At 33.5% G+C, this 15,222-nt stretch overlaps 1 protein-coding gene across 1 annotated transcript; it reads right to left on the bottom strand.

The window, feature by feature from the left end:
* Nucleotides 1-709: 709 nt before the first annotated feature.
* On the bottom strand, nt 710-15,029 carry LOC116850227. The gene is made up of 2 exons (XM_032828247.1): nt 14,842-15,029; nt 710-2,954 (listed from the first exon to the last, which is right to left on the bottom strand). The coding sequence occupies exons 1-2, from the start codon at nt 14,888-14,890 to the stop codon at nt 2,023-2,025; spliced, it is 981 nt and encodes a 326-aa protein (XP_032684138.1). The 5' UTR covers nt 14,891-15,029; the 3' UTR covers nt 710-2,022.
* Nucleotides 15,030-15,222: the final 193 nt, after the last annotated feature.

Genomic DNA, 15,222 nt, shown 5'->3' with positions numbered 1-15,222 from the left:
ATATATATATATATATATATATATATATATATATATATATATATATATATATGTATACATATATACATAGTCACACACGTATGTTATGTCGTGTTATTTATTATTAGTCACGTATATCTCTAAAAGAGTGAGACTTTTAAGTTAAGGCGCGCATTATAACTGATGTACGTACTACATAGTTGTGTAAGTAATCGATTCTTACCGATTCTGCGGTTTTTTTTCCTTTTTGACTCGGGATGTTCCTGACAGCGTTTCGCGTGGAACATTCGAAGACGGTGTTAAGCATATCAACGATGGAAGTGGCGTTTGTTTAAGAATGGTGGTTACGCATACTTCCGTCGTGTTCGCATGCTGCGAGAAATCGCGTCAATATTGCTTCTGTTCTTTTCATTTCGATGGGACGCAAGCGAGACAGCGAGAGAGACGCAATTTCCAAACGGATCACAAGATATGGAAATGTGCAAAGCAATATTGCAAAATTTATTATTACGTATAGACTAATTTATATCTCGTTGCGGTAAGAATTTTAATGTATATAGATAGTTGGATTTTACCATATGCAATCGAACGACAGCTTATTCCTGGACTGTCGGCGAACGAAGGAAGAACATATCTATCGAGGCAAACGAGTCCGTTTGAATATCCCACGTGACATTTCTCTCGACTATACGTGAAAATTAAAGTATCGAATAATCAACTGTAGCCCACGTGTACATGAATAAATTGTATTCTTAGAGAGATCTTAATAATAATAACAATAATAAAACATATGCAATGGAAGCTGTAAATACGCTGTAAATATAAGTGCGCGTATCTTCATTTCCCCATCCTCGTCTAGTATTCTTCATTTAAAATAAGCTAAATTATTGACATTAGACATGTTTTTTTTTATTTACTTATATTATTTTATTAATTATTCTTAGTATAAAATTAAAAACAGTGACATTTGCAGTCCGACATTATGAAGATCGTTCTAAATCCACCTGCTGTAAGGCACGAAATACAATGGGTGTAATAAGTTTGTAACTTTTTGCTCTAAGCCAAAAATTATGTAACAATTTTTGAGCTTAGAGCAAAATGCTGAAGGTTTACTTCATTGTGTTTCGCGTCTTATAGCAAGTTTATAATTTCTTTAAAGAAATTGGACTCTGGATTCCAACTGGATTACAAGAAATTTTTTATATGGCACTAACCATATAACATTTCAAAATAAACGGTCTTAAATAACGGTCTTAAAGATCGGATCTTGAATGCCGTCCTAACAAAAATATTCATAATTTGATCTTACATTTATAAGATTGTACATACTCAGACTATAAAAGTTGTTACGTTACATCTGTTACATAACGTATTAGGATAAACTTTAGACGATTTTAAATATAAAATGGAATTATGAATACCTAGGAACAACATTTGACTTTATACTTAAGATTATCTTAAATTAATCTTCAGATACTAGAAATGTTTCTCATTGGTTACATAGAATATTAAAATAAACTCTAAGTTTACATAAAATTAGCCTATAATACTGGCCTAGCATATTCATATAGTCGAATCTTATACTCAAAATCATCTTAAATATATCTTCAAGTACACCATAGCCGATGAAATGATTTGTATAGCATCTAAAAATGAACTTAAGAAAATCTTACATATAAGATCTGGTCATTAGTACCGCCCATAGTTTGATCTTATATTTAAAATCGTCTTAAATTCACCTTCGGATTCTGTAAAAGTTTTCACTGATTCGATTTCACTGATTTCATAATATCTTGCAATGAGACGATCTTGGATATATGATCCGACTATGAAATCTGCTCTAAATCATACTTATATATGTTATGCGAAACAAAATAATCATGTAAAGAAGTCAGTATTATAAAAATAAAAACAAAAAACAAACAAAATCTCTGTTTTTTGGTTTTTGAAGCAAAAATTTGTCATACATAAAAAGATAAAAGGATAACAAACGATTATAACGATACATATAACATTATATATAAAGGTGAAGATCAGACAAAGTTACATGTGCAACTGTGCCAATTGCTCCGTCAACTGCTCTGACAACTGCTCTGACAAGGCGGACATCTCCTTAGTGTACAACTCCGACTTCTTCGCGCGCAGAAACGTGTTCTGCGCGTCGAACAGATACTGCAACACCTGCTTCTCCGTGAGATACGGCGCCGTGCCGACGTTATAGATGAGGAACCATTTGATCATGCTTTTGTACAGATCGTTGTAGAAGATTTGCGGCACGCTGAACACCTTGGCCATTTCCCCGACGATCCGATCCTCCAGTTCGAACTCGGACGGCTGGTCCACCGCGAACACCAGCTTCCTCAGGAAGTCGTATATGATCATATCGTTCGGCATTACCTGTCGCAACCGTTCCATCACACACGGATTCTGTTGAACCATACCAAAATCAATGCGATACCGTTTCCCCTTCCCCTCGAAGTTGAAGATCGGATCCTCGTTCACAGGCACGAGAAAATTGATGGAGTGGATGTTAATGTTCGTAAAGACTGTCATGTCCAAAATCTGCTCCATCTTTATCTTCTCGAAGTTGCCGAGCATGTTCAGGTACGACTTGAACAAGTAGATCAGGCTGTACTGATTCTTTTTCTGTTTAGACTTCAGTGAGCCGAGAGTGATCTTCGCTTTGTTATCCAGGCACAACTTGTGCTTTATTTGCACGAAGCGATATACGCGTCGAGTGCTGGCGGTATCGCTGATCCCGTTCGCCATGTTGTCGATATCGTACTTCAGTATCAAATCGTGAAATCCGCGTGCGTTGCGCACCTCTGTACCCAAGTACCAGTTCCTTATGCTTGCGTCGCTGTTGCGTAGCAACTTCCAGACCACCCAGGTCAGGATCTTTACTTGGTAGGTGATGCCGTGTGTTATGCCTTGTTTCAAGTACGCTGCCGCGAATTGGTCGTCCCGCTCCGGGTCTGTGGGGATAATATAATTGACATCATTACAATTAGGGCAACATGAAAAATGATCAATGGTAAAGTGTATCTCTATTCGATTAAGATTAAGATCAAACAGAGAAAAGGAATAGCCGATGAGAATCGGCTGTCTTCGTGTAATTCACTTCTACTGTATTACGAAGAGAGTTAAAAAGCAATGATGTTAACGTTACAAAATTATCTTTTCTTAGTAACGACATTATCTTTTTTCGTCAGTAACGATAATGATAAGACAATTACATTTTTTCGATAACTAATACAAATATTTCACACATGTAGAATGTATATAGAGTGGGCGACATCAAATCATGAGAATGATTAAAGGTCTCTCAAAGGAGGAGTCTATAAAACCGGTTTTCGGCACTGTTTGAATTTTATTTTAAACTATCAGAAACGTCTTATTATTATAAAAACTATCAAAATCATGTGATTTTAGGTTAAACGGACGTATTTGACACCTGTTTATTCTAATTAATCCCATTTTTACCACTGTTATAGTTCTAAGTTTCTTTATCCGTTCTTTATCATTATCTAGGATCAATGGCGTGAACGTATCGGATTTCTGATCCCTTTTGGAGTGTTTTATTTACGCGAGTCTCCTTGTCTCTCACTTTGGAGTGGCTATTTACGTGAGTAAATGTTAAATATAGATAAAGAAGCTTAAAACCATAATAGTGTGGTAATAGTGGTGGTAAGAAATGGAACTAATTAGTTAGAATAAACAGGTGTCAAATAAAGTCTGTTTAAGCTAAAATCACATGATTTCGATAATTTTTATAAGAATAAAACGTTTCTGATAGTTTAGAATGAAATTCAAACAGAGCCAAAAACCGGCCTTATGGAGACGACTCCTTTGATCAAAAGAGTAATAGAAATTGTAACAATGCATGTTACTTCTGGAATAATACGATAACGAGTTTTTTTCAAAATAAATAATAACAATGATAACGAATTATTTTTTTAAACTGGTAAAAATTATGATATAACGAGTTACTAAAGCAATTAAATAAAAGATTAAGATTTTAAATTAAGGTCTAAGGTCTAATCAAGATGAAAAAAATGAATTATGTACTATGTAATAAATTGCCTACAGTAAATTAACCTATGGTAATGTAGAAAACTGCTCTTGCTTGAATGACACTAAACGTTAATGTCTCTAAAAGATAACTTTCTAAAAAGTTATTTTGTAAGATGTTAATATATTATTTTTAGCTTATACATATATTATAAATATATTCTTATTTATGTTCTTAAAATGTTCTCTTTGTTATTCTAAAATATAAATAAATATAATAAATATAAATAAATATAAATTATTGGCATGTCACTTAAGATTGACACGTGACTTAAGATAGGATAATGTTAAAATATTAAACGTAGAACCGTCTTATCGTAAAGGATTCATATCCAAAATGACACAACTTAAGTAACAGAATAACATTAAATGCTGCACTAATGACATAATGGCATTATTTTAAAAATAATCAACTGTGGTGGGTCAATTTATTACGGCTTAAAGATTAAAGCAAGGTTGTGGACAAAGGCTAATACGTCATTTGACATCATTGTGTTTGCTAGGAAATCAGATTCGTCATTTGACTGGAATATAATAGTGAAATGATTATTATACCTCAATTATTTCAACACTTACACAATGTATAAATAGTTAGCAAGCGAAACGCCACACGAGGTGCATCTCGCTTTTAAAAGGAAAAAGAAATGCCTTTTTTTGGGAGAGCACCTTACACGCACCGTTCTTCTAAGAAGCGCGGCTGGACAGCTATAAGCACGAGCCTCGCGACGAATTCGCGAGACCTGCACCGAAATTCGAAGAACCGCGAACCTCGCGATTTTTCGGAGAAATTTAAAACTCACAGATAGGAAACACTCAAGAAGAAAAGGAGTATAAATAGGGGGCGAGATGCCCAGTGTTTTAATTCGCTCTCGAACTCTAACGAGACAACTTCTCTGGAGACAGACAAGCTAAAGAATCAGAACTAATACCACGACGAGGATCCCTGGGCATCCTGAAACGCTTTGGCCTCAGGGCGAGGCCCAAGGCTTAGGCCACAAACCGCTCCGCAGGAAGTTGCGGGAGCTTTTCGGAACCGACAGCGAGGATGACACGGATAAGGAGTCGGTGAGTCCAATTCCCAGCTTACCGACGCCCTCCTGGTCCTCCTTGCTCTCGCCGACGCGTATACCTAGGACGCCGTCGTCACGAAAGCGGCCACGAGCAGACACTGACACACATACACCCATTGTAATCAAATAAACATGGGATTTATTTCTTGAGCCAATTTCATCTTTGCGTATACCCTTCTCCTCCTGCGAGCGCGATTGCAAATACGGCTAGATCCAGTGAACGCGAGCTAACGCAACCACATAGTTTGCACTTTAAGAGCTCCCGTCAAGGATCAACATATGTTTATGTAGATGAATACGTCCTCTCTCTTTGCTATGACTCTCTTTGCTGTAACTTGTCTATCAATCACATCATGTTACGATTATACTATAGTCTTTACGATGTCTAGAATTATATTAAACTACTAAAAAGGTTCAATATGTTTAATTGTAACCAGTTTTTCATCTGAGCAGCACAAAACATTTAATTAATGAATCTATAGCAGCCAACAGTTAACCCAATTAATACGCATTGCTCGGGCATTGGTGAATTAAACCGTAATTCTAAATACTGTTGTGTCGTAATTATTTCGAATGTTGATCTATTGCTTTATTGCTTGTCTTTTGAAGTTTCATGAAAGGATTAGGGAAGATCAAGGCTAGATGCCCTATATTTTAGCATTTCGATATATTTTACAACTTTTCAAGCAACTAATTGTTGTGACTGATTGTATAAACAAGATAGAGGCAATCTTCTTCTAGATATTAATGCCCGCCACGATTTTGTATATTTTGTTTTGCAATAATCAAAGTACAAACATACAGCAATATAGCCATTTTACTCTGGCACCATATTCAGTCGTTCAGTAGCGTGGGGTAAAAAGGCCACGTATAAAATATGTATCTTGATTAGTACACTGAAAGAAAAATGTTTGATATTTGTAACTATAATCATATAGAGAAATAAATATTATAAATTATGGTTAAGACAACCATTTTGTAGTCAATTGTACTATAATTTTAGCAATCTTCAATTGTACTATAATTTTAACAATATTCTATGTATGTTACTACTACTATCTTCGTGTTAGAACAACCAAAAAATATAGTTTAAATCCAATTTGATATCAACTATATTTTTTGGTTGTTCCAATACGAAAATAGTAGTAGTAACATGCATATAAGATTATTATCGCTAAAATAATAGTTTAATTTACTAAAACATAGTCTTAACCATTAATTGTCTTAACCATAATTTATAGTAATTATTTCTCTATATGATTATAGTTTTAAATACAAACATTTTTCTCTCAGTGTAGATTCAGAATGTCCACAATCCTCCTGCCGGTCCTTAATTATAAACCAACTTTATCTCGTCCACTCATATACTCTATTTCAATCATTTTGTGAATGAAAATTACAATTAATAAAATTATTAATTTAATTTGTTACCAGAAACAGTATATCATACATTTGCAAGAAATCTTATTCTAGCTAGTAACACATCGTTTATTTTTATTCAGTCACGATGGAAAATATTAATATATAACTTATTCTACAAAAGAAGCTCAAAAATTTATTTTGCTGTTACCAAATCAATTTTTTTTCTATTTCTTAACTATAATATTATTCCTATTTCTTAATTATAATATTATACCTATTTTAATGAAACTTAAGGAAATGTATTTATTTTCTAAAAAGACTATTTCGCAATTTTGTATACCCACTATTCTTTTCAAGATAAATACTAAAAACTAGTAAATACTAAACAAAATCATATAAACAACATAAACTCTGGGATCATACAGCCCCGTTTTTCTCCACTCGTGGTTATCGTTAATTTACTATTTGAACAATCCTAGATCATTTATAATGGAAAACCATATATATAGATCATTGTTAATCTAGGTTTAAACATACTCGCTACCAAGATTTATTTGGAGGACTTTTTCCACAGATCATCTCACAGACCAATTTTTTTTATAGTTGTATAAAACAGACCTTGATCGATAATGTAATATGGCATAGCAAAAAAAAAGTTTACCATCCCACATCTAACGTATTTAAGGCTGATGCTTCGCTACGGAACTCTTGATTGATGAAGTAAGAAATGAGAAAACGCATACTCAAAATTTTTATATGCTATTTCAGAAAACAAAAAAAGAAAAAGAATATTTGTATGAACACTTTGAATCACTTGAATATATTTACTCCAAAAGTTATCATTTTTCTTGATAATCAATAGTCGTAAAATTAACGTGGCAACTTTTTTCTCATGACTTTGACACGTTAATTTATTGATTGTCAAGGAAAAAGGTTAATGATTGTCAAGGAAATAGTTAAGTTAATAATATGTAAAATATGTTATTTTCAATGTAGGCAACATTTTTAGCTCAGGTAATATATGACAGATAAAGGCAGTGCTCCTTCCAGTATGCTATATAGTTCAATTAAATGTTACATAATTCAATTAAAGAGACATCATCCTTGTTCATAAATCCGTACATGTAACTGTACATGGTTATATATATAAAATTACAATTATAAACTATTATTATCGAAAAATATTTGTTTACAAAGCGATAGCCGCTGGCAAAATAAAATCACATATACGCGATTGTCGAATTGTTAAAAACCGTATTTAAACCGTATATTTAACTTTGACTTTTATCGTCCTTCACTATCGAAATATTTATTCTGTTTGTTTCCATCGCATAGTTTGTGCAACATAATTGCGTAGCCTTGAAACTTAGTGTTTCTACGCGATTATTAAGTCTGATCTACAATGTGCTCTTTGCTTCCTGTTTTTTGTGGTCTGTCTTTTTTTAGTTGAAGGCTCAAGATATGAGTCAGAAAGAGATAAAGAAAAAGAAACAGGCAAATAATAGAAAATGTAGATCAAGCTTTAACGTACCAAGTTATCTTGAAAAAGTATCTTTTCCCGTCAATCTAACAGACATACATTCATATATTAGTAGTGCTTTTTCATTAGTTTTGCTATACCGAAAGAGCTAATAAAAGGCTACTTGATATTGTCGTTGCAGCAAAGTAAGATTAAACATGTCTTCGATTTTGCAGAGAAAGGAGAAAAATATAAGAAATTAAAGAGGGATAATAATGGTGGAATTAAAGAAGGAAGTCTCGCACGTGACGTTATCGTCCAATATCTTTGAGAAAAATGAGTAAGAAATAATGGGAGGTGTGTATTGATAAATTATATATCGATAGATTTCTAGGAAAGATTAAGTTTAATTGTGATAAATATCTATATGCTTTGCTTCAAAGATTTGATAAAATTACATTTATAAAATCTATGTAACTGAATCGTGTTCTTGGTACAAATGATAAAATTACATATGTGAGTTGTTCAAGAAGTACATGACTTAAAATACAGGGATAGCGCAAATTTAGCCAAATCTTTATTACCTTATATTTCAAAGTCATCCTTTATTAGGTTAAGTATGATAGTAACTGCGTTTCGATATTCACTGTCAGTATTGAAAATCGCATAAGAAAAAGTTTTAAATGCAATTAATTAATTTTTTAATGGAAATAAAATGCAACAATAAAAACAACTTCAACAACTTTTTTCGTAAAAAAATCAATGTCGTTTAAACGAAATTATATATTTTTTTTTTCTTACTGTAAAAAAATCAAAATAAATGTAATAGTAACTCACAATGTTATCCTTATCGCTATTTCACAACAAGAAAGAACCTAGGAAAATAATAATGAAAAATTTCAACAATATATACCACAAGTATGCAGAAATATAAATCGAAATATCCTAATTGATACGACATATAAAATTCTGTTACAAAGGACGGAGCTTTGTTGCAAAAAATGAGTGATATCTCGAACATATCCTGAATATCCAATATTATTCTCATTACATTATATTTCATATTTTAGCTGACCTTTCATCTGTATTTTCACTGAATGTTAGTAAAAGTAACATCATGAATACTATTGAATTTGTCTTGATCCTTTTTACAATATTACGAATAAAAAAATATGCTTTTATTTATAAAAGTAAAATAGTCTCAATTTTTTTTGTGAAAAAAAAAATGTTTCCGAAATTTTCATTATCGTTTAAAAACTAATTAACTGCACCTTGAAGTTTTTCTTGTCCAATTATTGTAACTAACAAAAAAATAGTGGAGACCGTTACGTTGAGCGCACACCTTTTATAATACTTTAATAAAATTTATATACATTTAGAACAATGCCGTTATCAAATTTTTTAAATAAAGTAACAGCAATTACATTCAGCTTTCGAGACCAATGAAAGGTTAACTAAACTGTAGGGTCTAAAGGAAATATCTGACATCACAAAGAAGAAATACGAGTCAGACGTTGATATACGATTCTTAGCGCGATTAGATATTAGCTTCGCCCACAAGACATAGTATACGTATTATTCGCTGTCGATTCATTTTGTTCAAGTATGTTGCGAAAACATTAAATCTAACGGATATAACAGGAAAGAGACGATTAAGTTAACACTTGCTATAATTTAACAAAAGAGAAGAAAAGAATTATGCGCTACGAGCGATGTTCTGGAACTCGTTTCTGAATATCTAATGTAAAATGAACGAAATATAATCTGATGATTTCTGTCAACTAAAGCTATATTAATACCTGTTATTTGAAATTCGTCTCAGATGAGATACTTAGATTTAAATTTAGAAGTAGACGCAAGCTTTTTTAGTTGATTCACGATTAAAAATACAGAAAATGCCACATATCTGTACATATAAAAATTATTAACAAAATATCACATATAATTCAAGTAAGAAACTCAGATCTAACTCTGTCTAAGCGCGCGCGCGCGCGCGCGCGTGTGTGTGTGTGAGTCTTAACAGTCTTACATGTCCTTAAAATGTATTACATCGGAACGTAAGAAGTTTTTCTAACAATGTTTTAAGATGTCTTTAAGACGTTATAATATTGTGTGGGATAGAGATATATAAAATTTTATTACATTTTACGAATGCATTGATAATGCAAAGATTAGTATCAATAACCGATTTCTCTCGTTATTCTACATACAAATATTAAGGTTATCATAAAAGTGGTTGTCGGAAAGGTAGATACTATACCAGATATTTCATATCTTACAAAAAATCAGAGTATTTTATCTACAAAAAATCAGAGTAAAATAGAATATATCTCGGAAACTGATTTAATTTTCAATGAACTTAGTTTAGTATTTTTAGACACAGAATAATAAGAGGAATAGATTTGTATTAAAACTCCTAGCTAGTCGTTGTGACTCAGTGGCGTAGCCAGATGGGGGGCTGAAGGGACTGCAACCTCCCCCCCCCCGAAATTAATTTTCTGGGTTACGCTAAGTGTGAGAAAAATTTTTTCGGATGACCTTCTTTTTATGCTCGTCAAAAATAAAAAGTACAGCCCCCCTCGAAACTTTTTTCTGGCTACGCCACTGCTGTGACTGTTCTTGTTTAATGGCGTCAGAAGCGAGAAAACGCGCCAAGATTTCGTTCGTTATACTTTTAATTAAAAAGATATATCCATAAAGTGTGTGTGCGTGTGCGCGCGCGCGTGTGTGTGTGTGTGTAACATTGGTGATCAATTCAGCACTTGTAAAATTGTCCAAACACTTTCCTTTTGTTCGAACAATCAATAACCCACACAGCAGAGGTGTCCAAAATATATCATAGGGATATCCTAAAAATATATTTGGGATATGTGATATCTTCAAGATATCCTTATGATATATTTGGGACATTCTTGCTGTGTAGGAAATAATCGCAAAATTAATTTGACATGGAACCTTCCTTTTTAACCTCTTTTCTCAAAATTATGTCAATGTTAATTTTGCGACTATTTATTGATTGTTCGAGTAAAAAGAAAGTATTCGGACAATTTTACAAGTGTGCTGAATCGATCACCAATACTATTTTGTAGATATATCTTTTCAATTAAAAGTATAACGAACGAAATCTTGACATGGGTTTTCTCGCTGCTGACGTCATTAAACAAGGACAGTCACAGCGATTAGCCAGGAACTTTAAAACAAAATTAAATATATAATACGTATATTCACGTGAATTAGGTTTTAAATAACTACTATTGATACGGCCCCAACAGATTTGAGTATCTTACGTGAGTCATCTTACAGGAACTGCTATTGTGATATAGCTTTAAAATCAAATCTGAGTATGTGACATAAAACAAACTTTCATATCAATATGGGTTTAAAGTCGAATCTGAACATTTCACGTGAAACAAGTTTTGAATAACCATCAAGTAAACAAACAAAATTAGACCAATATTGAAAAATTTTATGTATATCTCTTGAACGTTTTCGCTTAATATTTTAAAAAATATTTTGAATATATTACCCTGAATAATGCCGAATCTGTAGGAAAATTGCAAAAATGTTTTAGAAATATTAAAGTGTCAAAATTTATGTTAATACTTTAAAAGCTACATATTAGAAAACGTTATTAGGTATTCATCGAATATAATTGCAATAATGTTTTCTCAATGATTTTTTGCTTACTGGGCACTATTAATATAGGCTTAAATTCAGATTAATTTAAATTAATAGTCGTTATTTGAAATTTCTTTCAAGTGAAATATTGATCTGAGTTCAGAGTTAAATGAGAGTTTTCTAGTTAGATTGTGATTGCAGATATAATGTCACATGTATCATATAATTTAACTGAAAAACTTGAATCTAATTCTGGATAAAAATCTGAATATCTCATGTGAGACAAACTTCAAGTAACGACTACAAATAAATTAATAAATTAACATAGGTCTAAGTATATCACTTGAAACAAGTTTCAAGTAATAATATAAGTATAGAAGATTGTGTGTGTGAGTGTATATGTGTGTATGTGGATTAAAGATTGAAGCAGGACGCGGTAAACTAAAATCGAAATTAGTCGATTCGTAAAATTCTAAAATGTCTAATCCGCAATACTCTATTTTGAAGAACTAATTTGAACCCTATTTCCAAGAAGTAATCTACTCCGTACCCGGTGAAACGATTCGTATAACATCTGAGAATGGACTTGAGACAATTTTAAATACGCTATAAATATTTTAAATATGCTATAAATATTTTAAATACAATTTTCAAATTATAAACGCTACCCTGAAACAGGCTCAAGGCTCCTGGATATTCGCATCATCTTTTGCTCTAAACAATCAATAATTCACCATAAATAAATGTGATAAAATCATGTGAAGATAGGTTAAAAAGATATAACGCATTTCACACACACGCGATAATCAACAGCAAATTATTGCTTGTTACAGTAAAAAGGGGTTAGGCGGTTAGGCAGTTTCCCGAAAAATTGAGAGGATAATGTTGGTACCAAGGAAAATATCTACACGATATAATTTAAAGATCTTTGTAACTGCACACTGCTGAACTAATGCAAAAGATTAGAGTGAGAAAACGTATACTTGCCTCACTTCAATTTAATGCACCAGTTCAGCAGTGCAGTTACAAAGAACAAATTTTTAAATTATATCGTGTAGAGATTTTCCTTGATATCAACATTATCCCCTCCACTTTTCGGGAAACTGTCGCCTAACCCAAAAGGGAAGTGTTCGGACTATTTGACAGATTTGCTTGATCGATCGCAAGTGTCGTTTTACGACACTATATCTTTCTTTTTCAATGTATTTCGAATCTTTCCTCATATGCGTTCTGTTTGTTTATGACGTCGTTGAAAAGAGATAGACGATGCGTGTACTCGGGAGCCTTAACGCGCTGAAGTTAGACGCATGTCGCGTTAGTCGGCACTATTGTCTCTACGGATTGATGTTAGCCGCGCTGTATCCTTCCGTCGTCATAAAATTCGTTGTGCTAAAATGGGCTACGTTCCATTTGAGGATAGCGTCAACGCAAGCATCGTTCCGTTTCTGCTTAACCCTACAGTCATCGCGCTACTTTTCGAACACGAGTCGACGCATGGGATCTTGAGAAATCTTAATATAAAAAATTATTTTATATCTTTCACATTGAGAACTTAAATATTTTCTTTGTTTAATTAGGTTTTTGGGTTCATGTAAGATATAAGAAAAGATTATTTTGGGTATAATATTCTCTTAAAGCGACGACTGTAGGATTAACATCTAGTGAGAAAGAAAATAGAAAAATGCACGCATCGACGCAATCGTCGAATACAGCTACGGGCTGCATTCAGAAAACACAACGGTTAAGTGAGCGTTCACTGTTATCGAAATATCCTTTCAAATCTACCATACATCTGAAAGAATACTTCAATCAAAGCGGGCATTCAGTACTTCAACTGCTCACTGAACACCTAGGATGCGTTCCGATATTTATTGTCGATACTGAAAATATAGTTCGTATAACACGTATAGATTTTTAGTGGCAGTGAATGTCGAAACGCAATCTTATTAAATTCTTGCATATGATTAGTATATTTTTTAGATCTAAAAGAATTTATATTACAATACAAGAATTCAATAAGTGCTCAGTTAGTGATTGTTGTATTGAATGTGCGCAAAGACTACGTTTAGCAGAGAAAGCTGCTTTGCAACCCTTATAGAAATATCATACTAAGAATCATTGATAATTACTTATTTTCAGTATTAAAAATACTAGATAATAAGTAATTATCAATGATTCTTAGTATGATATTTCTATAAGGGAACTGTTACCAAATTCGTATATCTGATTAGTATATCCTTTTAATCTTGGTTATGAAGAAAATCTAAAAGTGTACACTAATCAGATTCACGAATTTTACACTTGCAGAGCAATTTTCTCTGCTTAACATATTCAGTGTTGATTACGGCGCATTATTACGCTGAATTCTCCATTGTACTCTATTTCTTTCGTACCTATTTATAGAATTATTCCACATTTCCGGGAAAATGCATCGACAAGGCGACAACAGGAGAGGCTATTTTGCCAGAAATATAACATGAACACTTGATGTGTGAATCATCAAGTGTTCTCACACATCACTTGATGTGTGAGAACATTCTTTGTAAGAATTATAACATGAACACTTGATGAGTGAGTCGATCATACACGAATTTTTCATCACGGAGATTTCAACGACAATCGCGCGGCGATCGATTATTGCTGCGCACGCGAGAGAAGAGACACGGTCTTTAATAAAAAAAAAAAAAAAATACCGATAAAGCCTATCGCGCGAGCGAAAGCCACGTCACAATTCAGCGATAGTTAACAATGTATGACGCTCGAACAGATCGCGCGAACAGACATTTCGATCAGATATAATAGGGTGTTTTTGCAATACCATCTTTCGATACGATAACGCTAAAGCACGTTCCGATATTCATTGCTAGTACTACGAATGTACAGTTTGTGTTACGTATCCTATAGATTAGAAGTACTGACATTGAATATCGAAAGGTACTTTAGCGTTATCGTATCTGAGACATGATATTGCAAAAAAACCCTAATCACACGTAACTACGTAATTATTCCATGTAGTTGCGGCGACAATGCGTTTCCTTTTCCGCAATCGTTGCTATCGGCTACGAAGGATCTGTTTTCTATTGCTGAATCGGCTGCACTAGTTCTCTCTTATCTTTCTTCCACCAAATTTGATCTATATATCTGTTTCTTAAGTTCCAAAAGTGTATATTAGTTCAGCAACAGAAAATGGACCCAATATGAAGAAGCGATCGACGTGGGCAAAATATCTTCCTTTTTCAAGGACCGCGTGGTACGCGAATAAACTAATGTAAATATACTAACCTTTCACGACTGCGACCGTCTTGACAGGATCGTTTTTGACAGGATTCATGGTAACTACGTGTCGTCCTCTTCTCTCGCTCTAGACGTGACTATCCTGCGCGCAGCACAACTCGTTTACTTATACGGGTGCAGCGGCCGCCTCTCGACTGCGAGGATAGCTCTGAAGTGCACAACGGGAGAGTCCCGCGCTACAATGCAGTGGGGAGGTGGGGAGAAGAGGGAGGGGATATGTTATGAGTGAGCCCATGAAAAACCTCTGGGATGAAATATGAGTCATACCGACGGTGATAAAGTGACGCTCAAGGACAGAGGTAAGCGTCTGTTTTCTGTATTTGGCTCTCTCTCTCTCTCTCTCTCTCTCTCTCTCTCTCTCTCTCTCTC

Source organism: Odontomachus brunneus, unplaced genomic scaffold (genome assembly GCF_010583005.1).
Source record: "Odontomachus brunneus isolate Ranch 3 - 2012 unplaced genomic scaffold, Obru_v1 Obru_scaffold_138, whole genome shotgun sequence".
Classification (NCBI taxonomy): domain Eukaryota; kingdom Metazoa; phylum Arthropoda; class Insecta; order Hymenoptera; family Formicidae; genus Odontomachus; species Odontomachus brunneus.
This window is presented reverse-complemented; position numbering and strand designations above follow the sequence as displayed.

Bases quoted from the DNA above. Each gene is read 5' to 3' on its own strand.
- LOC116850227 (XM_032828247.1), bottom strand. From the start codon at position 14,890: ATGAATCCTGTCAAAAACGATCCTGTCAAGACGGTCGCAGTCGTGAAA. The intron at 2,955-14,841 runs GTTAGTATATTT...TTATCCCCACAG, and splicing joins GACGGTCGCAGTCGTGAAAG to ACCCGGAGCGGGACGACCAA.